Source organism: Phyllobates terribilis, unplaced genomic scaffold (genome assembly GCF_046119375.1).
Source record: "Phyllobates terribilis strain yellow unplaced genomic scaffold, ASM4611937v1 Scaffold_5__5_contigs__length_657084704, whole genome shotgun sequence".
Classification (NCBI taxonomy): Eukaryota; Metazoa; Chordata; class Amphibia; order Anura; family Dendrobatidae; genus Phyllobates; species Phyllobates terribilis.
This window is the reverse complement of record NW_027362765.1, coordinates 286,230,359-286,252,469: the sequence shown is the minus strand read 5'-3', so window position 1 is coordinate 286,252,469 and position 22,111 is coordinate 286,230,359. Positions and strand designations below refer to the sequence as shown.

Below are 22,111 nucleotides of genomic sequence, written 5' to 3'. Positions count from 1 at the left end.
AGCAATCATACCCCCATCAATAAGTAAGATCTCACCTTGTTTTCACTTGACAACTAACTCCCTTCGAAAATTAACCATACTTACACGTTCTGCTGCAAACATGGCATCGCTTTCCTTAAACTCAGGGAAATTATGTCCTGAAACAAAAAGACAAAAATAAATCTGAAAATCATAGAAACAAATTTTTTCAGCACCTAAGGCTGCATATTAATATTACTGTAAAAAGAAATAGTCGGGTTAAGAATGAAAAAAACTTATGCCATAAAACAAGCCTGGGAGTGCCATTACTGACAGCCCAAATGAGAAAGCTGTTACCATAATAAGCAGAACATATTCAGCTTCCCACAGAGGTAAAGAATTGGTTTGTGCATAGCACTTACAACCTCGGGCTATTAGATATCCTTTATTATTCATGGAGTGTCAGGAAATACAATCAGCAAAGTAAACAGTTAAACATAATGCTAATTCACACTCTATAATAGTATGCTGAACACAATTAAAACCCTAGGTATCCCATCACTGGACAAAGTACGCCTATGTTGAAGAACAAAATCCTGTTTTTTCCTACAGCAGATGTCAATGGCTACAAGAAAAGCACTTTTTTTCTTATCTTGGGAAAAAAAACAGCACCTGTAAGGGTATGTGTACAAGACGTCTTTTCAGGAGGATTCAGTCTGGAACCTACCTTAGAAAAACACTAAAAAATAAAAATCACAAACAATGAACACATACACTGCAATGTAAAAAAGACTTGCTGTGCACGTTACGCATTTTGTCACTTTTTTTTACCTGCTTCAGGCTTCGAAAGCCGTGAACTGGCTAAAAGAAGTGACCAGCTGCCTGTGACAAAGCTGCCACAAAAGACTTAAAAAGAAATTTCAGGGGAAATATCACTGGCGTTTCCCTGAACTGTGTTCTATTTAAAAAACAATGCAGGTACACCATTGTCTAAAAGACACTGTGTGAACATACCCTTACCATAATGCAAAAATGGGGTGTAAACAGTGTGAGAACTAGGCACAATACAACACAACAGGATACACCATAGAAAATAAAATACCTCTCGGCCCCACAACACTAGACACAACAAAGATTCTCAGCGCTCTCCAGAAGATTGTCTGTTACTCTACAAATACTAGACTGCACAGATATAGCCTTACCTTCCACTTTCATGATTTGGTAGGTGTCCTGGACAACTTTATACTTGGGTTCGTTACGGAAAGCATGGGCCCAGGCCTGAATCAGATACAGAATCTTGTTGCGCACATTTGGTTCCACCTGACGCTAGATACAAAGGTCCGTTAGTGACAGCACCTATGGGCCTAGAATCTAATGAACCCCCAGGCCCATTCTCATCAATATCAGTGAGGTCACTTACAAGCAGCCCTAGATCTGTGCAGCACAACCCGTGAACACAAGAATGAGTCAGGAGCTCAATGACACAGCTCACCTGACGGAGCAGGAAGTTGTGACACCGTGTCACATGACTCTGGGGCTTCCCATAGAGGACTGCACTGATGAGGAAACAGTATGCACTGTGCACAGAGCAAAGTCCAATGTGTAGGGTCTGGGGATACTACAGAGCCTCTGCTGAAGCCAGACTGATACCCCCCCCCTTTCATGTCCCACAAATAGGCATTGTAGCAATTTAAATACTAACAAATTATATTCTGAATTACAGTGCACATAGCTGAAAACATTGCAGCACGTTTGCCTATATCTATCTAGTATCTCTATTCCAGGGCTAAGCTGCATTATCAGATACAGCCCATGGAGAAGAGGCGGTGTGACCGGGAACATACAGGCACCCCCTCCATTTAATCTCATATGCCATTATAAAGCATCCAGCACTCAGCCGATAGCACCTTTTGCAGTTCTTTCAGCTCCTCCATTGTTTGCTTATTTGCAACTTCATCGTGTACAGTCGAACCACAGTTTTTCACTACAGACTCCAACACCTGCAAAAAATAGAGTCCAATGAGAACATTCACCCAAAAGTTTGGGCACAATGGCAAAAGCTACACATAATGACAATGTTGCTGGAAATGTATCACTAAGATAGAGGTGTCAGAATATCTGATCTCTTCAAAGACAGAAGCGATATTATCTGTGCAAAAAAAAAAAAAAAAAAAAACACAACAGAAAACATGAAACATTTACACGACAAGGAAATATGACCATTGGAACATTACTGTTTTAGCAAGAAATAAACAAAAAGATCATGCATTTAAAGCACAATATATTAGTACACTGGTGGAAAAAAAGTATGTTTTAGAAATTACAGTACAGAGCTCATCATATGGTACAACATTTGTGCATATTTGGTACTCTCTCAGTCCCATTCAAGTAAATGGAAAAAAAAAATCCCATTAAAGTGCAACACATAATATACAGTACAGACCAAAAGTTTGGACACACCTTCTCATTTAAAGATTTTTCTGTATTTTCTTGACTATGAAAATTGTACATTCACACTGAAGGCATCAAAACTATGAATTAACACATGTGGAATTATATACTTAACAAAAAAGTGTGAAACAACTGAAAATATGTCTTATATTCTAGGTTCTTCAAAGTAGCCACCTTTTGCTTTGATGACTGCTTTGCACACTCTTGGCATTCTCTTGATGAGGTTCAAGAGGTAGTCACCGGAAATGGTTTTCACTTCACAGGTGTGCCCTGTCAGGTTTAATAAGTGGGATTTCTTGCCTTATAAATGGGGTTGGGACCATCAGTTGTGTTGTGCAGAAGTCTGGTGGATACACAGCTGATAGTTCTACTGAATAGACTGTTAGAATTTGTATTATGGCAAGAAAAAAGCAGCTAAGTAAAGAAAAACGAGTGGCCATCATTACTTTAAGAAATGAAGGTCAGTCAGTCCGAAAAATTGGGAAAACTTTGAAAGTGTCCCCAAGTGCAGTTGCAAAAACCATCAAGCGCTACAAAGAAATTGGCTCACATGAGGATCGCCCCAGGAAAGGAAGACCAAGAGTCACCTCTGCTTCTGAGGAGAAGTTTATCCAAGTCACCAGCCTCAGAAATCGAAGGTTGACAGCAGCTCAGATTAGAGACCAGGTCAATGCCACACAGAGTTCTAGCAGCAGACACATCTCTTCAACAACTGTTAAGAGGAGACTTTGTGCAGCAGGCCTTCATGGTAAAATAGCTGCTAGGAAACCGCTGCTAAGGACAGGCAACAAGCAGAAGAGACTTGTTTGGGCTAAAGAACACAAGGAATGGACATTAGACCAGTGGAAATCTGTGCTTTGGTCTGATGAGTCCAAATTTGAGATCTTTGGTTCCAACCACCGTGTCTTTGTGCGACGCAGAAAAGGTCAACGGATGGACTCTACATGCCTGGTTCCCACCGTGAAGCATAGAGGAGGAGTTGTGATGGTGTGGGGGTGCTTTGCTGGTGACACTGTTGGGGATTTATTCAAAATTGAAGGCATACTGAACCAGCATGGCTACCACAGCATCTTGCAGCGGCATGCTATTCCATCCGGTTTGTGTTTAGTTGGACCATCATTTATTTTTCAACAGGACAATGACCCCAAACACATCTCCAGGCTGTGTAAGGGCTATTTGACCAAGAAGGAGAGTGATGGGGTGCTACGCCAGATGACCTGGCCTCCACAGTCACCAGACCTGAACCCAATCGAGATGGTTTGGGGTGAGCTGGACCGCAGAGTGAAGGCAAAAGGGCCAACAAGAGCTAAGCATCTCTGGGAACTCCTTCCAGATTGTTGGAAGACCATTTCCGGTGACTACCTCTTGAAGCTCATCAAGAGAATGCCAAGAGTGTGCAAAGCAGTCATCAAAGCAAAAGGTGGCTACTTTGAAGAACCTAGAATATGACATATTTTCAGTTGTTTCACACTTTTTGTTAATTATATAATTCCACATGTGTTAATTCATAGTTTTGATGCCTTCAGTGTGAATGTACAATTTTCATAGTCATGAAAATACAGAAAAATCTTTACATAAGGTGTGTCCAAACTTTTGGTCTGTACTGTACACCAGTATACATTCAATAGATTCCAATCTTTAATCCCCAAAATGTTATCAGTTTTTATCCTTATTTTCAGATCTGGTGGTGGTGCGGCTGCCCCTCTACCAGTACACGTGAAAGACCCAGTGGTCCCTACAACTTACCTCCAGAGCAAAGAGGGCGACATGTGGGTTTTTGTCATTGACTTTCTTCTTGATGGCTCCCATTGCATACTTGGCTCTGAAAGTGAAAAATAACCATGTCATCTGTCACATTAAAAAAAATAAAAGTAAATGCCCCTCATCACATCTTTAACACTCTATGCAATGAAGTGCACCCTAGTATTGAGTCTCCTCACCATTCACTGTCCACCATCTATACTCTGTATTGGTGACTCATATTCCTATTCACTGTATCCCCTTTTCTAACTGTGATGAAAGCCGGCCGGTGGGTGCAGCTCTCTGGCGCCCCCTTACCTCTCAGGTCAGTCAAGGTACTGCACCTAGAGAAAGTAGTGCCAGGTAGCTGCAACCAGCGCAGGGGACACGGTAGTGTGTTATCCCTTCAACGTCACTAAACCGTAACGTCACTACACAGCACAACTCGCTAGCGCCCTCTTAGCCTCAGGTCAGACAAGGAACTGCACCTAGGATAAGCGGTCGCCAGGGAGACTGTCCTGTAACCTACTGGGTATCGGGGCCCTCTGTAGTGAGGGCGGTATATATATCTTCCTTGGCCGCGCCAGGAATATATATATCTGAACCTCCGACCGTCACTACCAGCCTTCCCCAATCCCCAGTTGGTATGCTGCCACCAGTCCCTATTTTAGATATACGCCCAGTCCGTGAATGGGCCTATATCGGGTCAGGAACCAACCCTGGGTAGCGTTTTTGGCTTGAGCCGAGCTCACACGGACGTGCGTTCGTTATGCAGAATAAAAGGCAGGCCCACAATTACTTGAGGTAATTGATTATAATAATACACTAGATACACGATATACAACTAAATATACACAGGTATAAGGTCAGGCTAAACTATACAACAATGGAATACAACACACAGAATCACCACAGCATATCAGTTACCGGTTTCTTGATTTTCTTGTGACGCAGGGAGAGGATTCTGCGGTCGCAGGCACGGTTCTTTGTTACAGGCTGAGGCCTACCACCGCATGGTCAAACTGCTCCTCCCCTTGGTGGCCTCAGCTGGTGCTCAGATGTTCAGCACACCACTCTTGGGTCAAAAACTGACTTGTCTCTTGTCTGTCCTGCTATCTTACCTGCCCCGTCCCGCCCACTGCTGGTGAGGTCAGCTGGCTCAGTCTCCACCCTCAGGTCTAACTTCGATCAGAAGCCCAAATTCTATGGAACCCAATAACTTCTTCTGGGATGGTCTCATGATACCCCCAGGGGTTCCCATGGATTCGGGCCGCCGTAACCGACCTTTTGATATCAATTATGATACCATACGGTCCTCAGGAATGGCTCCGCGCTATATCTTGGCTTCCAGAGCACGTACAAACGTCTACCGCGGAGGCTTGTGTGCGCAATGGCTCCGGGACGCCGTGATATTTTTTTATTGGCCCATCCCACGCAACATGCGTGTACTATTCATGTTTCTATATCTTATGCCTCCATGCTTGTGACAGACAAAGAAACTAGTCCTATGGGACAAATGGTCAGGTACAGATAGACGAAGCACCCCCCCCTGCTGGCTGTGTTTCCTCTCGAAGTCTTTGAAGCTCCTAGCATTCAAGTGTTAAGTAGGCTTCTTATCTTACAGGAGCCTGGATGGGGGGAAACTATCTAGTTGACGTTTTAACAGAAGGTCCCAAGGGTGGGGGCTGCTGAAGTGTGGCCATCCCTGGATATGATTTATCATTACCAAGATGGCGGCTACAGGTTCATCACACCTCCCCCTATACGAGGGCGCGAGGGGGTAGCACATTCCTGTGTTCCCCCGTGCGTCCTTCTGCACCCTCCCCTTGCCGGGATAACCCGTCAGCGTTACCGTGGTCACGGCCTCTTCTGTGGCGAATGGAGAAGTGGTACTGCTGGAGAGCGAGGCTCCAGCGTAGCAACCTGCCATTCGACCCAGAGACCGTGTGTAACCAGCTGAGGGGGTTGTGGTCCGTCTCCACGGTGAAATGGCTCCCGTACAAGTAGGGCTGCAGACGCTGCAGGGCCCATACAATTGCCAGGCATTCTTTTTCCACCGTGGAGTAAGCCACCTCCCGGGGCAGTAGCTTCCTGCTCAGGTACAAGACAGGATGTTCCTGGCCTGTCGTGTTGACCTGACTTAGCACAGCACCGAGGCCAAAGTCACTGGCGTCGGTCTGTACCACAAACGGCCGGTCGAAGTCGGCAGCTTGCAGTACAGGGGAGCTACTTAGGGCGGCCTTGAGTGCCCCGAAAGCTGTCTCGCAGGCGACTGTCCAGTCGACTGCGACGGGCAGCTTCTTCTTGGTGAGGTCCGTCAGGGGCTTGGCCAGGGTGCTATAGTGTGGGACGAACCTCCTATAGTACCCGGCGGTCCCCAAGAAGGACATCACCTGCTTTTTGGTCCTAGGAGTGGGCCAGGATGCGATGGCATCCACTTTCCCCGGTTCTGGCTTCAGAACCCCCCCGCCTACCCGGTGACCCAGGTAGAGGACCTCACTCATGCCCAGCTGGCACTTTTCCGGCTTGATGGTCAAGCCTGCCCGGTGGATCCGACCGAGCACCTGCCGCAGGTGCTCTAGGTGATCCTCCCAAGTGGGACTGAAGACTGCAATATCGTCCAAGTACGCAGCCGCGTACCCTTCAAGTCCCTCAAGCAGCGTATTGACCATCCGCTGAAAAGTGGCAGGGGCATTCTTCATGCCGAATGGCATCACTGTGGACTCGTACAGTCCAAAAGGGGTGATAAAGGCAGAGCGTTCCCTTGCCGCGGGGGTCAGAGGAATCTGCCAGTACCCCCGGCTCAGATCCATGATGGTCAGGTACTTAGCCCCGGCCATCCGATCGAGCAGGTCATCGATGCGTGGTATGGGGAACGCATCGGTGGCCGTTACAGCGTTGAGCCCCCGGTAGTCCACGCAGAACCGTGTAGTTCGGTCCTTCTTTGGTACGAGGACTACAGGCGAGGCCCACGCGCTGCTGGATGCCTGGATCACCCCCAGCTTCAGCATCTCGTCTATCTCTTGGCGCATGTTTCCCTGCACCTCGAAAGAGACCCGATATGCTGAACGCCGGATCGGCGGGTGATCGCCAGTGTCCACGTCGTGGACAGCCATCTCAGTCCTTCCGGGCAGGCTGCTGAACAGCCCCCGGAAGGGGTGCAGGGTGGTCCCCAGCTGGGACCGTTGGTCCTCCGTGAGCTGGTGGCCAACCCCCACATCCTCGATGGACCCACCCGCCTTGGCTTGGGTGAGCAGATCCAGGAGGGTTTCTACCTCTCCTTCCTCGGGAAGGTTGCACACTGGGTGGGCAGTCGCTTCCCGCTCATGATGAGCCTTCATCATGTTCACGTGGAAGGCCTTCCTCCTTCCACGGGCGTGATCCAGGGTGACCAGATAGGTGACGGCATTGAGTTTCTGGTGCACGAAGTAGGGACCTTCCCAGGCTGCCTGAAGCTTGTTCTGTGGTACGGGGACCAGTACCCACACCTTTTGACCCACCTGGTAGGTCCTCTCACAAGCATTCTGGTCGTACCACCGCTTCTGGTCGGCCTGGGCCTGGGCCATATTGTCCTGCACCAGCTTTGCCAAGGCCATCATCCTGTCCCGGTGGCGCACGACATACTCGATGACCGACACCTCGGGGGTGGCCAAATCCCCTTCCCATGCTTCCTTCACCAGAGCCAGGGGGCCCCGTACCCGTCGCCCGTACAGGAGCTCAAAGGGGGAGAACCCCGTTGAGGCCTGCGGAACCTCCCGGTAAGCAAATAGGAGGTGTGGGAGGTAACGCTCCCAGTCTCTCCCGTGGGAGTCGACCAACATCTTAAGCATCTGCTTTAAGGTGCCATTGAACCGCTCACACAGGCCATTAGTCTGTGGGTGATACGGGCTGGCCACCAGATGTTGCACCTGCATTTGCTTACAGAGGGACTCCATCAGCCGCGACATGAACTGGGTCCCTCGGTCGGTGAGCATTTCTTGGGGGAAACCCACTCTGGAGAAGATCTCCAGTAAGGCGGTAGCCACCTTGTCGGCCCGAATGGACGACAAAGCTACCGCTTCCGGGTACCGGGTGGCATAGTCCACTACCGTGAGTATGAAGCATTTCCCGGAGTGGCTGGGAGTGGACAGAGGTCCAATAAGATCCACAGCGACCCTCGAGAAAGGCTCTTCGATGATTGGCAGAGTTACCAGTGGGGCTTTGGGGCGCGGCCCCGCCTTCCCCACCCTCTGACAGGTGTCACACGAACGGCAGTAGGCACCCACCGCGGCTCCCATCCCAGGCCAGTAGAAATGCTGAGCTATCCTGGCCTTGGTTTTAGCGATCCCTAGGTGTCCGGCCATCGGAATCTCGTGTGCGATCCGCAACAATTCCGCCCTGAACGGATAGGGTACCACTAACTGTCGGTCCCTGGGCCACGCCTCCGGTGAACCCTGCTGGACCGTTACCCGGTACAGCCGTCCCTGGTCCCAGACCACCCGCTCGCAGTCTGACTCCATGGGAGGCTGTGCCGCCTGTTCCTTGAGAGCTTTCAGGCTGTCGTCTGCTTCCAACGCAGCCTGAAATTCCTGACTTGATGTGGCCAGAATCGACGAAACTGCCACATCCTCTGTCAGCCCCTCCGGGCATGTCACCTGGCCGCTGTCTGACCCGGCAGACACTTGGTCAGAAGTGGGGAAGCCGTCGGACCTCTGCAAGGCTCCTTGGGCTCCGGCGCTCCCACTCCTGGTGACAGCGGCTATGACCGCTGTGACCGTGGGTAGTGCCTGCTTCCCCTCTGTTTCTGACCAAGCCGCCCGATCAGGCAGGCTTCCTAGGCCTTTGGACATCTCGGATGTGGGGAACTCCTGCCCTGGGGTCTTACCTGGCGGCTCCTCTCTTGGGACACCCCCACCTCCCATGGCCTGTTCCTCCCCCTGCAGTGGGCCTATACTCAGCAGCCTGGATACCCCTGGGAGCCCTACACTGCCGGTAGCTGCCCCCCTCTCCATCCCTGAGCTTCCCTCTACAGAATCCTGCCCGCCCCCTCCCTCACCGGAGGACAAGAGGTCACGGCACGCCGGCTGAGCACCTCTGCGGGCATCCCCACACTCCCCACCTGCTTTCACTAACCCTGTTTGTGTTGTGTCTGTGCAGGTGTTACCCTCAGGTTTCACTCCCTCCTCCTCAGCAGGACACACACTACATACAACATGGTTGGCATTAGCAGCAGACAAATCAATACACTCTTGGGGGGCCGAACTTGGGGGTTCAGAGGGTACATACTGCGATACTAGACGCCCCAAGTCGGTCCCTAATAAAACATTTGCGGGAATATTTGGCGTTACTCCCACCTCCCGCATCCCCCTTCCGGCACCCCAGTCCAAATACACCATGGCAACGGGAAGTGCCGGCTCCACGCCTCCAACCCCGGAGACGGAAAGAGTCTTTCCTGGTACCAAGTCCTGGGGGGACACCACCTCAGGCCGTACCAGTGTTCGTTCAGCGCCCGTGTCCCGCAGTCCCATGACCGCAGAACGGCCTATGGTGACGGGTTGGATGTTGTCCAGGGACCTACCACCACCCCCTCCCACACACAAAACATTGGGCGCTCTCTGGGACTGGGATGGGGTCTTTTGGCGCTGGGGACACTCAGCCCTAAAGTGTCCTGGTTTGTTGCATAGATGACAACGTCTTACGTCTGGTCCTTGCCTGGAGAGGGCAACAGGGGGATACACCCCTTGTGTTCTAGGGGCCGGGGAAACAGGGGCATGACTGGGCTTACCCCCTCTCCAGGTGCTGCTGGCAGACTTCTTCAGCTCAGGCGCCCTGTTATTGGCATACTCGTCTGCCAGGGCGGCTGTAGCAGAAGCCCCTGTTGGTTTTCGGTCACGGAGGAACTGTCGGAGGTCCTCTGGGCAGTTCCACAAGAACTGCTCCGTGACGAACAGTTCCTGGACCTCCTGGCGGGTAGTAAGCGCTAGACCCGAGGTCCAGTGCTCTGCGGCTCTCAACAGCGCCCGCATATGATCGGTCCAGGTGTCCTTGGGGCCACGCAGCAGGCTCCGGAACTTCTGGCGGTACGACTCGGGAGTGAGGTTGTACTGCCGGATCAGGGCCCGCTTGATGCAGTCGTAGTTCTGTACCTCCCCGGCAGGTAAGTCCCCCAAGGCATCCAGGGACTTACCCCTCAAACGGGGGGTCAGGTATCTGGCCCACTGATCCCGGGCCAGATGGTGCTGAAGACAGGTCCGTTCAAATGCCACCAGAAAGGAGTCCAGGTCCCCATCCTTCTCCAGTAGAGGGAAGTCCTCAGCTCGGACTTTGGACGACTTGGTCTCCTGATGGGTTGGTTGCTCTAGCGGAAGCCCCCGCTGGGCCAGGTCCAGTTGGTGCTGGCGCTCCGCAGCTCGCTCTGCACGCTCTGCAGCTTCACGCTCCGCAGCCTCCCGGCGCTCTGCAGCCCGCTCTGCACGCTCCGCAGCCTCCCGGCGCTCCGCAGCTTCGCGCTCCTCCTCCGCTGCCTTCTCTGATGCTGCCAGGAGGGTTTTGTAGACGGCATCGCCATGAGACTGGAGACTTGCCATAGCCGCTTGTAAAAGGGCTTGTGATCTGGACAGGCTGGGCTGGGTAGGTGGTGGGCAGCCCACTGCGGGACCGTATACTGGGGACTGGCTCCCTGAGGTGCCCGGGCTGGACTCCTCCTCGCCATGAGTAACAATGTCCTCCCCTCCTGCCACACGGACCGTAGCATTAGCCTCCTGCAGGGTCTTGCTCCTGGTGCCGTCTGCCATCTTGGTAACCGACACCGCTGCAACCCTGAGTTTGCACACACCTTGTTATACTTTTAGCCTGACCGTCTAATGTTGGGCTGACCTTAAGACTCCAGCAGTGGAAGTTACCACTGGCAGTCTTTAGTGCCTGGGAGTAGGGGTCCCACAACACTATTATTCTGCAATCCCACCGCTCTGCCACCAATGTGATGAAAGCCGGCCGGTGGGTGCAGCTCTCTGGCGCCCCCTTACCTCTCAGGTCAGTCAAGGTACTGCACCTAGAGAAAGTAGTGCCAGGTAGCTGCAACCAGCGCAGGGGACACGGTAGTGTGTTATCCCTTCAACGTCACTAAACCGTAACGTCACTACACAGCACAACTCGCTAGCGCCCTCTTAGCCTCAGGTCAGACAAGGAACTGCACCTAGGATAAGCGGTCGCCAGGGAGACTGTCCTGTAACCTACTGGGTATCGGGGCCCTCTGTAGTGAGGGCGGTATATATATCTTCCTTGGCCGCGCCAGGAATATATATATCTGAACCTCCGACCGTCACTACCAGCCTTCCCCAATCCCCAGTTGGTATGCTGCCACCAGTCCCTATTTTAGATATACGCCCAGTCCGTGAATGGGCCTATATCGGGTCAGGAACCAACCCTGGGTAGCGTTTTTGGCTTGAGCCGAGCTCACACGGACGTGCGTTCGTTATGCAGAATAAAAGGCAGGCCCACAATTACTTGAGGTAATTGATTATAATAATACACTAGATACACGATATACAACTAAATATACACAGGTATAAGGTCAGGCTAAACTATACAACAATGGAATACAACACACAGAATCACCACAGCATATCAGTTACCGGTTTCTTGATTTTCTTGTGACGCAGGGAGAGGATTCTGCGGTCGCAGGCACGGTTCTTTGTTACAGGCTGAGGCCTACCACCGCATGGTCAAACTGCTCCTCCCCTTGGTGGCCTCAGCTGGTGCTCAGATGTTCAGCACACCACTCTTGGGTCAAAAACTGACTTGTCTCTTGTCTGTCCTGCTATCTTACCTGCCCCGTCCCGCCCACTGCTGGTGAGGTCAGCTGGCTCAGTCTCCACCCTCAGGTCTAACTTCGATCAGAAGCCCAAATTCTATGGAACCCAATAACTTCTTCTGGGATGGTCTCATGATACCCCCAGGGGTTCCCATGGATTCGGGCCGCCGTAACCGACCTTTTGATATCAATTATGATACCATACGGTCCTCAGGAATGGCTCCGCGCTATATCTTGGCTTCCAGAGCACGTACAAACGTCTACCGCGGAGGCTTGTGTGCGCAATGGCTCCGGGACGCCGTGATATTTTTTTATTGGCCCATCCCACGCAACATGCGTGTACTATTCATGTTTCTATATCTTATGCCTCCATGCTTGTGACAGACAAAGAAACTAGTCCTATGGGACAAATGGTCAGGTACAGATAGACGAAGCACCCCCCCCTGCTGGCTGTGTTTCCTCTCGAAGTCTTTGAAGCTCCTAGCATTCAAGTGTTAAGTAGGCTTCTTATCTTACAGGAGCCTGGATGGGGGGAAACTATCTAGTTGACGTTTTAACAGAAGGTCCCAAGGGTGGGGGCTGCTGAAGTGTGGCCATCCCTGGATATGATTTATCATTACCAAGATGGCGGCTACAGGTTCATCACACTAACTAATGCAGCTTTTGTGCTAAATAAATCCTAACCTGTGAGTGCTTTATGTGGCTAGCCCATAGACTTCGACAGATGTTATGTAATGCTTCATTCTGCAACAATGTCCGGGCTCCAAGCTGTGGCATAAGCTCATTTTAGGGCGAAGCGACTACAAAAAAGGCTTAGGCTATGACCACATGTTAACTTTGGCTGTGACAAAGGTCACTTGGCCAAAGATCGCGATGTGTTGCTGCAACATAATACAAGCGATGGGGTGCCATGACGACCAAGTCACAAAAAATCCAACCGGGAGACTAATTTCTGCAACTTGCTTGGGTCATATTGCCCCAGGGAGTCACCATATGACCACATTCACTTGTAATGCAAGACAATGTAGCAGTGGTTCATAGTGAGCGTAGGCTGCCCAACCTACCATGTCACCGTGTAGCCCTAGCCTTACTCTCAAATGAGTGACAAACAAGTTTCACACTACATAATATTCTGCTTATGCCAAGAGGTTGTGCTGTGCTGGCGGCACCGGGTGATACCCCAAACAGAGCTCACATGGTGGCACTTCGACGGTCACTAAACAGACAATGTCAAAAAGGTTTCACCACTCTGCTCTAAGTGAACAACATGAAAGAATAAGTAGCTAATTAAAAGTTTACTACAACAGCAAACTTACTGAGTGTCTCCTTGGCGGATCATGTCACATATCTGCATTATGGATTCCCAATCTGTCTCCAGGAGCAGCTGGCTGGTGGCTTTATCTGGAAAGAAAATCATTCAGGGACAGAACAGAGAAAAGACATGAAGTAGTTTACTTCCTAGACGTCCCCGCAGGTACAGCACAATGTAGATCGTGTTAGGTGAATGAAGGGGAGACTGGAAAAACTCATAGAACGTATGGAAAAGTATCCTTAGGGTGTGTGCAGCCGATCCCGAGCCGTTGCGGGTTTATTATTACACAAATGCCAGTAACCCCTCTGATATGACCCGGGCCAATGCCTGGTGACAGTCTCTACAGCTGACACAATGGTCAATGGCGGCCTTCCCAGTGAGGACACTGCACTGCCCCCGGAGAGGAGAACGCAGCTTCGTCTTTACACCCCCCTCTTAGTTTTCCTCACCCAAAAGCCTCTCAAATGTGCCTCCTCCTTTTCCCATCGTAACACCGGAGAGAACGAGAGTCTAACACCGATATAGCCAACACTTCCGCTTCCGGAAACTCCACGGCGGAACCTGACCACACGGAGCGGAAGTGACGTCATGGCGAGGGGGGGGTGCGCGATGTTGTTGGTTCCTGAGGAGAGAGGCAGGCGGGCGGGCTGTTCCCAGCTGATGGATCATGTGTTTGGTTCTCGGGCCCTCCGGCGTCGGGAAGACTCTGCTCATGAAGAGGCTGCAGAATATCCTTCCGCAGTAGTAGTTCTGGGGGACACGTGACTGGTGCCTCCCTACAGAGCAGCAGGTCTGTGGTGGTAACACTGTCGGCCACCTTGTCTGTGGCTCACAGTAGAGGGTACATGTTATTAGCAGTTTTTAAGCTCCTTTTTGGTTTGTGGTAAGCGATATTGCTTCTTTGCACCAAATTCTTCAATGAGTTTCCACAAAACTTTAAAAATTGCCCTTTATTTTTGTCTTTAACCCCTTCTGCAACTTTTTAGCACATAAAGACACATGTTCATGTAAAATATGGCAACATTTTCACCAGGATTCGGGGCGTATATATAAAACGGCTTCGGAGGGGAGGACATGTATGCTGAATTCTGCAACTTCTCAGAAAGTTGCAAACGGCGAATTGGGTAAAAACGTCCAAACTCCGCTCAAAATGCGAACATAAAAAGAGATGAACGCATGCAAAAGTGACGTAAAAATGGCGCAAAACACTAAAGACTCAACGGAAAACAGGCGCAAATGAAGTAATGAACCCGTGACCCGGATAAGTGGAGGTGCTGGATGGCAGACCCCCACAGATCTGATAATGACGACATCCTAAGCATAGCTCAGCACTACTCCTGTCATTGGTTTCCATCAGCATTTGTAAGGCAGCATTCACACATCCGTGTGACACGTTCTAGTGCTGTTCATTTTTTTTTCTTGGATCCAATGTTAGGCTATGTTCACACATCATGTTTTTTTCGCATCAATTTTCTGCAGCAAAACCTGATCTTCAAGGGCATTTTGTTCAACATTTTTCTTGCATTTTTTTGTTTTATGCGTTTTTGCAGTGGTTTTTTCCACCGTCCTTCTGTCTCTTTTTATGCATGTACATAAAGTTCTGTGAAAAAAAGGTGAAACAAATTTTTCAGCGTTTTTTTCCACCACCCATTACTTCCTATGGGTGAAAAACCGCTGAAAGAAGTGACCTGCTGTATTTTCCAAAAAAACATGCAAAATCCTGAACAAAAAGAAACCATGATGTGTGAACAGTGAATTCTGGTTTCTCATAGACTTTGCTGGTACTGCAAAATGCAGCTGAAAATTTGCATAAAAAACTGCATAAAAAAATGCTGAAAAAAACATGGTGTTTGAACATAGCCTTAAAGGGGTTGTCCAGGCTTGGGGTTCATTTCTGCAGTCACATGACTGCAGACTTGTAGATTCTCAGCACGTGGAGTCTGCGTCCTATCAGGACTCTCCGGCACTGCGTGACCACAAATGTGATTGGCATACTCATTACGACTAGTTGTGTCCTGCCTCGGCTTTGCTCAATATACTTGCATTTGGTGAGGCAGGACACGTCTAGTCTGCACGTGACCGTGCGTATGCAAATCGCATACTTGAGGTCACGCACTCCCGGAGAATCCTGACGCACACTACACACTCTTGTTAGGATTCTCCATTAGTGTGTGACCTCAAGTATGTGATTTGCATACATACGGTCACACGCTGACTAGACAATACAAATGTATTGAGCGAGGCCGGACACATCTAGTCGGAATGTGACTGGAAGTATGCAAATCACATACTTGTGGCTACATGACCACCCTGCATCGGACTGCAAAGTGACTGCACACTTGAGCCTCACACTTGGACAGCCTCTTTAAGAGTCAATGGATGAAAAACTTCAGTCTACCACCTTCAGTGAAAAAAATATACCGGAATTAACGATGACACCTGAGAAAAAAAAAGATCATTCCCTTTCTCAGATTGTAACAAACACTCATACAGATGCGTGAATCTAGCCTTAGTTAAACTCAGGAGTGGAACCAAAACTTACTCCTGGTGTTGACTTACAAACACTGAGGCTTGGGGTCCCATGTGGCGTTTGTTCTGCTCCATAGGTGCCACTGCTAAGATGCTGCTTCCTAAAAGTTGCAGTGGATTTCCACTGTGTTATTGAGAAATTAATTGCTTAATGTTCATGGCCGCACAGTTTTGCAGAAGTGTTACCGAGGACACCTGTCGATACAAACCGCTGATGTGAATAAGGCCTGTAGCCACCATGGGGGTCACTGAAGTAATATAGGAGAGCGAAAATAGCAAGTTGTGATGAGTAAAGGGCATCATAACATGAAGAAAAGTTTCTGTGCCATCTTCCTGGGTCGCTTAACTGTTGGGGGCAAAGGTGATAACGGGCTGTGATTAGTAAAAGGGGATGATAACATGAAGAAAAGTTCTCTTGCCTCTACTTACACAGAACCAGGAGGTGGCATTGCTCACTACTGATGAGAAAGTAGGAGGAGTTGCCTCTAGTCACCTTTACCAAGCACAAGCCATGATTGCGCCCCCTGATACACCACTGATTAAATTTCCATTATTATATCTAACTTAAGATTTTGTGCTTCAAAGGTTTTCTTGTCAATGCAAAATGATTGTAGAAACCAAGCACAGGGGCTCGTGCATCCTTTTGTATGGTCAAGCAGTCCAGTGCACCTACCCACCTTCTGTATATATTTTACTACCTGTACTGTCAGAGCTGTCAATCAAGAATCAGGGAGAGAGAGAGAAAAAAAGTGTAAAGGTGACTGAACTGCTTGGCCATGCCCAGGGTGCACTAAGCTCCTCATTCGCATATTTGATTAATGCACGCACTTCGGGAAACACAGCAATAGATATGTAGCTTTTCTTAGCGTTATGTCTCTTACTAGGTGTTGTGCTTGATTCGAACCGTCATCTTTTACTGCCAGATGACCTTTAAAGGGGTTGTCCACTATTCAGACAACCCTTTCTGAATCCTTATGTTTCGCCTGCAGTAAAATAGTAACACCTATACTTGGTGCCTATCCAGTGGTGTTGGCACTGGATCTCCCGGGGATTGCGTGACATTGTCACATGATAACTGCGGCCAATCAGCACTAGCTACATTCTCCTCTCCTTTGCACAAATCAAGACATAAGGAGGAAGAGCCGCAGCTCCCACTTCCTCCAGATATCAATTATGTTTGTAGGAGAGGAAAGTGAAGTGAGTGATGATTAGCCGCAGGGATTGTGTGACATAATGCCACGCAATCCCCGGGAGAGGCAGTGCCAACACCACTGGAACGTACAAACAGTTATTGTTATCTCGGTCATGAAAGGCAGAAATGGAAATTACCCTTTTAATATTAAAGTTAATGATACATTAAATATGTTTTTGATATTCTTTAACCTTTTTCTGTAAAGCTGTGTGGTAAAGAGTCAACCGAATTAGGAGATGTGCCTCCCACCCAGCCCACCGTAAGTTACTGAGATCATCTGTCATATAGATTCATCATGGGGATATGTACTTAAAAATCTGCCATATAACTGTTCCCACTCTGTATGGTACAGTACATCATCGGCGCAGATACTCGGGCGTTTCTAGTTGTTCACATTTACCCCGAGTATCCTGAATCTTGTTGCAGGTAGTAGGTACGTTGTCATAGTTTTGGGTATTTCCCAGGATAAATTTATACACAGGATTGTTAATGAAAACCACGGATAGTACTGTTTCAAGAAAGTCGGTCATGTGCACAGCCCCATAGAATATCATGGGTACGAGTTCTATCTGTGAAAACCACAGATGGCAATCTTCCAAGAATATCGGTCATGTGCATGGGACCTTTGACCGATCACCACTGCTGCTAATACAGACAGTTCAATTGGTTGCACAGTTCTATACTGTTTTCAATCTATTGTCCACTGTTCAGCTATTTCAGGTTTTAATGTGTAACTACTATAGTAAAATGAAAAGTGGGTACGCTTTAAGTATTTTTTTAGCATTCTGTGTTATGTCATTTATATAGTGTTTGGCATTTAACGGAAAAAAAATACACTTTATCTCCGGAAGGTTGGCACAAACTTGACTGATCTGACAATACAGAGAACACGTGTGACCATCCGAGAAGTGGGTGGTTCCATGGTGCCCATCTGGCCGAGTTATTACAAGGATTGTCAGACTGTACTGGTAAGACTTTGTAGATGTAGCACCTCATTACCAGCCTCTTGATCTCACACTGAAGATGATCATTGACATTTGTTGGTGTATTTTTTTGAAGAATCTTTTGCTAAACCATTATCTAACGTGGGCTGTGATCAGATTGGCAAGATCTGCTGAAAAGAAGCTAATGAGGTTAACAGTTTATTTTGGACCCGTTATGTATTCTTGGGGCCTGATTCATCCAAGTTTTCACTCCAGAATTCTGGCATACAAGCTGTGGAAATTTGCAAAAATTAGGCACAACTTTGAGTAAGATTTTTGGCGTGGCGAATGCAACTCTTCATACACATCTGCAAGGAGTTTGTATGTTCTCCCCGTGTTTGCGTGGGTTTCCTCCGGATTCTCCAGTTTCCTCCCACACTCCAAAGACATACTGATAGGGAATGTAGATTGTGAGCCTCAATGGGGACAATGCAGATAATGTCTGTAAAACGATGCAGAATATCATGGCGCTATACAAAGCATAAAAAAATAATAATAAAAAAATGTTTTCACCCCTGGGTGAGCCTGGTATGCCTACTAGCTGCAATATATTATATGTGACCTATATAATAACTGATTAATGTGATGTTACTATTAATCTGATTTCTAGTTTGTTGTGGATGCCGCTAACCCGAATCAGGTGTCTGCGTCCTGTGTCCAGCTCCTGTCTATGCTCTCTGCTCCTGCTCTCTCCGCAGTCTCAGTCCTTGTTGTGTTCAACAAAACGTAAGTAATGCTATGAACATTCAGCTTTCAGATAATTTCTTCGGGAATACCCTCCCCCTTACATGAATGGTATAAGTGTGCTCCTGATATATCTATCTCACAGAGGATTGCCTAGACTGGGTCTCATAACTGTGAGACGACGTAAAGAGAACGTTTTTATTATACATCGCCCTACATGTATTACCTATCCACTGTGCTGTTTTATTAACTACCATGCAGTTTATATGCAAACGCAGCACTTGTATGCCAGGCTGCCAATACATACTGATTTCATGTAGGTGAAGGACGTGGGGGACATGGGTTCAAGTTGGCAATTGATTGGGGACCCAACAATCGCCCGCAATCCAGCATTTCTCTCCTACTTAGCGATTAGACGGACTACCCCCTCAATTATTAATTACATAAAATACTTCTGGATGAAGTATTGTTTAACATCAAAAATTGTTATCTCTGTGGTACTTAAAAAAAATTAAGATATATGTGCAGCAATACTCTTAATCGAGATTTGCAATAGTTGTAGACATTTTCCATTGTCCCAGTAGAGAAGAACATCACTGGCTCTTATCATCTGCGGCAAAGTCTAGACTCTGCTTGCATATTCAGGCAATTAAAGGGATTGTCCACACTCACCAGTCAGCTGTTTGCAGCGCTGGCAGCTGCCAGATGTATACCGTGTGTAGAGCTGGAACAGCACAGCTTTGTACGCTGTGCAGTGACTATTATCAGGAACTGCAGCTCAGTTCTCATTGAAAAGAATACGAGTTGAGCTGCAGTACCTGAGAGTGGCCACTGCAGGGCGTACAAAGCTGTGCTGTTCAGCTCCATAGACTATTTACATCTGGCCTGAGCTGATAACAGCTGATCGGTGGTAGTTGTAGGTGTCGGAACCCCAACAAGTTAATATTGGTGACATTATCCTATGCATATGTCATTGATATCTAATTAGTAAACAATCTCTTTAATTGAAATTCCCATAATCAATCATGTTAGTCTGAGCTATTATTATTTTGCAAAGATGTTTTTAGGTAAAGTTCACAGAAGTCAATGTTTAACCTACATCCTGAAGATTAATGTGTATTGTCTGTTCACTTGTAGGGATCTTCCATGCTGTATGTCATTAGTAGAGATGAAATCACTCTTCCGATTGGATGACGTTATAGCCTGTGCTAAGCAGCCAATCACTGTCCTGGAAACTAGCGCCCTGGAGGGCACCGGACTGCTGGAGGTGTTGCAGTGGCTGAATTCATCTGCCAGTCACTAAGTAATTTTGTTTAAATTATATTCTGTAATATTGTAATGGAGTATATAAAGTAGATTCTCTCCAAAGGACCACTTCCATTATCGAGGTCAGATTTTCAGTTCCACCATATGTAATTCGTACTAACCATCTTTGAGAGGACAACCTCCCCAAGCACACCACTTTACAATGTTAATCTGTGTGGTCGTCTCTTTGTGGTCTGTATGTAAATACATATACACACTTGGCATCTAAAAAAGTATTAATCTTTTATAGAGCTAAATGGGTTTTCCCATTACAGAAAACCCGTCTTTCCCCCTGGCTGCAAGTATGTTTAAAAAAAAAAATCAAACTGTGCTTTACACAACCTCCCCTGGTCAGTGCTGAGTCTCTGCCATTGCTCCCAGTGTGTCTGTTATTGTCTGCAGCACTGAGGTCATGTTGACTTCAGCCAATTAGTGAGCTTAGCGGCTCGTGCTGTCTACTTGGGCAGAACTGCTGACCTCAGTTATTGGTTGCAGTGTTGTCGAGGTGATGTCAGACTGCAGACAGTGACAGAACAGTGACGAAGACCCAGTGCTGGACCTGGGAGGGGTAAGTAAAGCACCGTTTGTATTTTTTAAAACAAACTGTAGATGGAGGACACATGTTTTTCAAAACTGGAAATCCCTTTAATGCTTTGAAATTCATTTAATTGTTTTAAAATGTTAGTTAAAGGGAGTCTGTCAGCCTAATCCTGACAGTATAAACTAAGCACATAGTCTTGTTGCGGATACAACCCCTCTGAAAATCTCACCTTTAGTGTTCTAATTGCTGTCTCCCCTCTGCAGAAATTAAAGTAAATTGAATATGCTAATTATGGTGCTCAGTGCACCCATTGTGTGGGCGATATGTTCAGTGCATCGTTATGTCCACTGGTTTTGAATGCCTCCACCGCCCTCACTATTGATTGGCAGCAGTGGTATGCATGAGCTTTCTCTGCCGACAGTGCTCACTCCAGGCAAGCCAGCGCTGTCAATCACCAGTGATGGAGGCGAGGACATTGTGTACTAAGCCTCTTGGCCACACCAGGGGTGCACGTACTACGCTGATTAGCATATTCGATTAACGTTCAGCTTATGCAGAATGGAGTGAGCAAATAAAACACTATAGGTGTTATTTTTATATTGTCTGTATCCCCTACAAGGCTACATGCTTAGTTTATATTGTCAGTTTGGGCTGATAGACTCCTTTAACAATTAGCCACCACCTGAACAGCAAAAATGGTATTTGATTTCTTTCTGGCCACCGGACCTTTTCTTGCATGATTCCAGAGTTTCTCTCATGTTTTATGACAAACTATAGCCAAAATGATGCTGAGTGCATATTATTATTATTATTATTATTTTAAAATATGCTTGTGAAGCAGATGGGTGACAGTCTTCCCCATCACAGCTGACTTTAGAGATGTTATAGGTTTCTGTGTCCCCTCTAACTTACTAATGCTTTCCTTTGTTGGTTACTCAACCCTTTGGGACGCCTGTTCCATCTGAGCAGATACATTCTATTCTTTTATATTTTGAAGGATAGTCAATGATTTTGAAAGTGATCTATAACCATGAAATAGTATAAGCTACCCACAAAGTACATATAACCGTTTAGTTAAAGGCTGTCTTTCGAAATTCCCCCATATTCATGCAGGGTTCGGTCAGCAGCTGTGCATGTATTTTCCGTTGAGAAAATGGACCAAGAGTGCATTTACATTGCGTGATTATCCAGAGCAAGTTGTGTAAACAGGTTGCCGATCACCCAAAAAACAAGCAAAACATTTGTTCATCAAGTGGAACGAACTTTTGGCTTACTTTAAAAAAAAAACAAAAAAAAAACATCGTTCTCTGCAACACATCGTCCGTTGTAAACAGGACAAGAGCTATTGTCTAAACAGGCTAGTAAATGACTGCCAATTAGCAAACATGTTGCAGATCATGGAATGTAAACCCACATTAAGCTGCTGTTACAACTCTATTGGGGTGGCATATATCCTGGGAGAGCAAAAAGATAAGATTCTGGAATGCAATGATCCTCGTCTTCTCCTTCAACCTCATCTATCTGGGGAGTTTTGAGAGGTCCCCTGACACATTGGATGGTCATTCAAAAGGGTTTCAACAATGGTAGGTGAAAGGCACTGATAAGGATGCGGTGACAGGCGACT

At 47.6% G+C, this 22,111-nt stretch overlaps 2 protein-coding genes across 5 annotated transcripts in view; one reads left to right on the top strand and one right to left on the bottom strand.

Annotated features, from left to right (window-relative positions):
- The window catches only part of HGS (hepatocyte growth factor-regulated tyrosine kinase substrate), a 25,413-nt gene extending 11,553 nt beyond the window's left edge, over positions 1-13,860 (bottom strand). For 2 of the 3 annotated variants that reach the window (XM_073684196.1, XM_073684197.1), the window contains exons 1-6: positions 13,703-13,860; positions 13,258-13,342; positions 4,156-4,231; positions 1,866-1,958; positions 1,161-1,284; positions 85-137 (exon numbers count right to left, since the gene is read on the bottom strand). In XM_073684196.1, coding sequence (XP_073540297.1) covers positions 85-137; positions 1,161-1,284; positions 1,866-1,958; positions 4,156-4,231; positions 13,258-13,342; positions 13,703-13,739 — 468 coding nt within the window. In that variant the 5' untranslated portion in view covers positions 13,740-13,860. The remainder of the gene's footprint in view (positions 1-84; positions 138-1,160; positions 1,285-1,865; positions 1,959-4,155; positions 4,232-13,257; positions 13,343-13,702) is intronic. The other variant, XM_073684199.1, reaches the window with a different exon arrangement.
- ARL16 (ARF like GTPase 16) lies at positions 13,824-22,111 on the top strand. Of its 2 annotated transcripts, XM_073684200.1 has the most exons (6): positions 13,824-13,982; positions 17,179-17,233; positions 17,826-17,942; positions 18,568-18,683; positions 19,779-19,944; positions 21,601-22,111. In XM_073684200.1, exons 1-5 carry the CDS (start codon positions 13,921-13,923, stop codon positions 19,942-19,944), a joined length of 516 nt encoding a protein of 171 aa, XP_073540301.1. In that variant the 5' UTR covers positions 13,824-13,920; the 3' UTR covers positions 21,601-22,111. The 2 variants fall into 2 exon arrangements, with proteins under 2 accessions (XP_073540301.1, XP_073540302.1); XM_073684201.1 differs by lacking the exon at positions 17,826-17,942.

What these genes read in the sequence shown, in the direction of transcription:
- ARL16 (XM_073684200.1), top strand. Translation starts at nt 13,921, where the DNA reads ATGTGTTTGGTTCTCGGGCCCTCCGGCGTCGGGAAGACTCTGCTCATG. An exon ending in CTCATGAAGAGGCTGCAGAA is followed by an intron (nt 13,983 to 17,178) that starts TATCCTTCCGCA and finishes TTTTTCTGTAAA; the next exon opens with GCTGTGTGGTAAAGAGTCAA. An exon ending in TGCCTCCCACCCAGCCCACC is followed by an intron (nt 17,234 to 17,825) that starts GTAAGTTACTGA and finishes TATCTCCGGAAG; the next exon opens with GTTGGCACAAACTTGACTGA.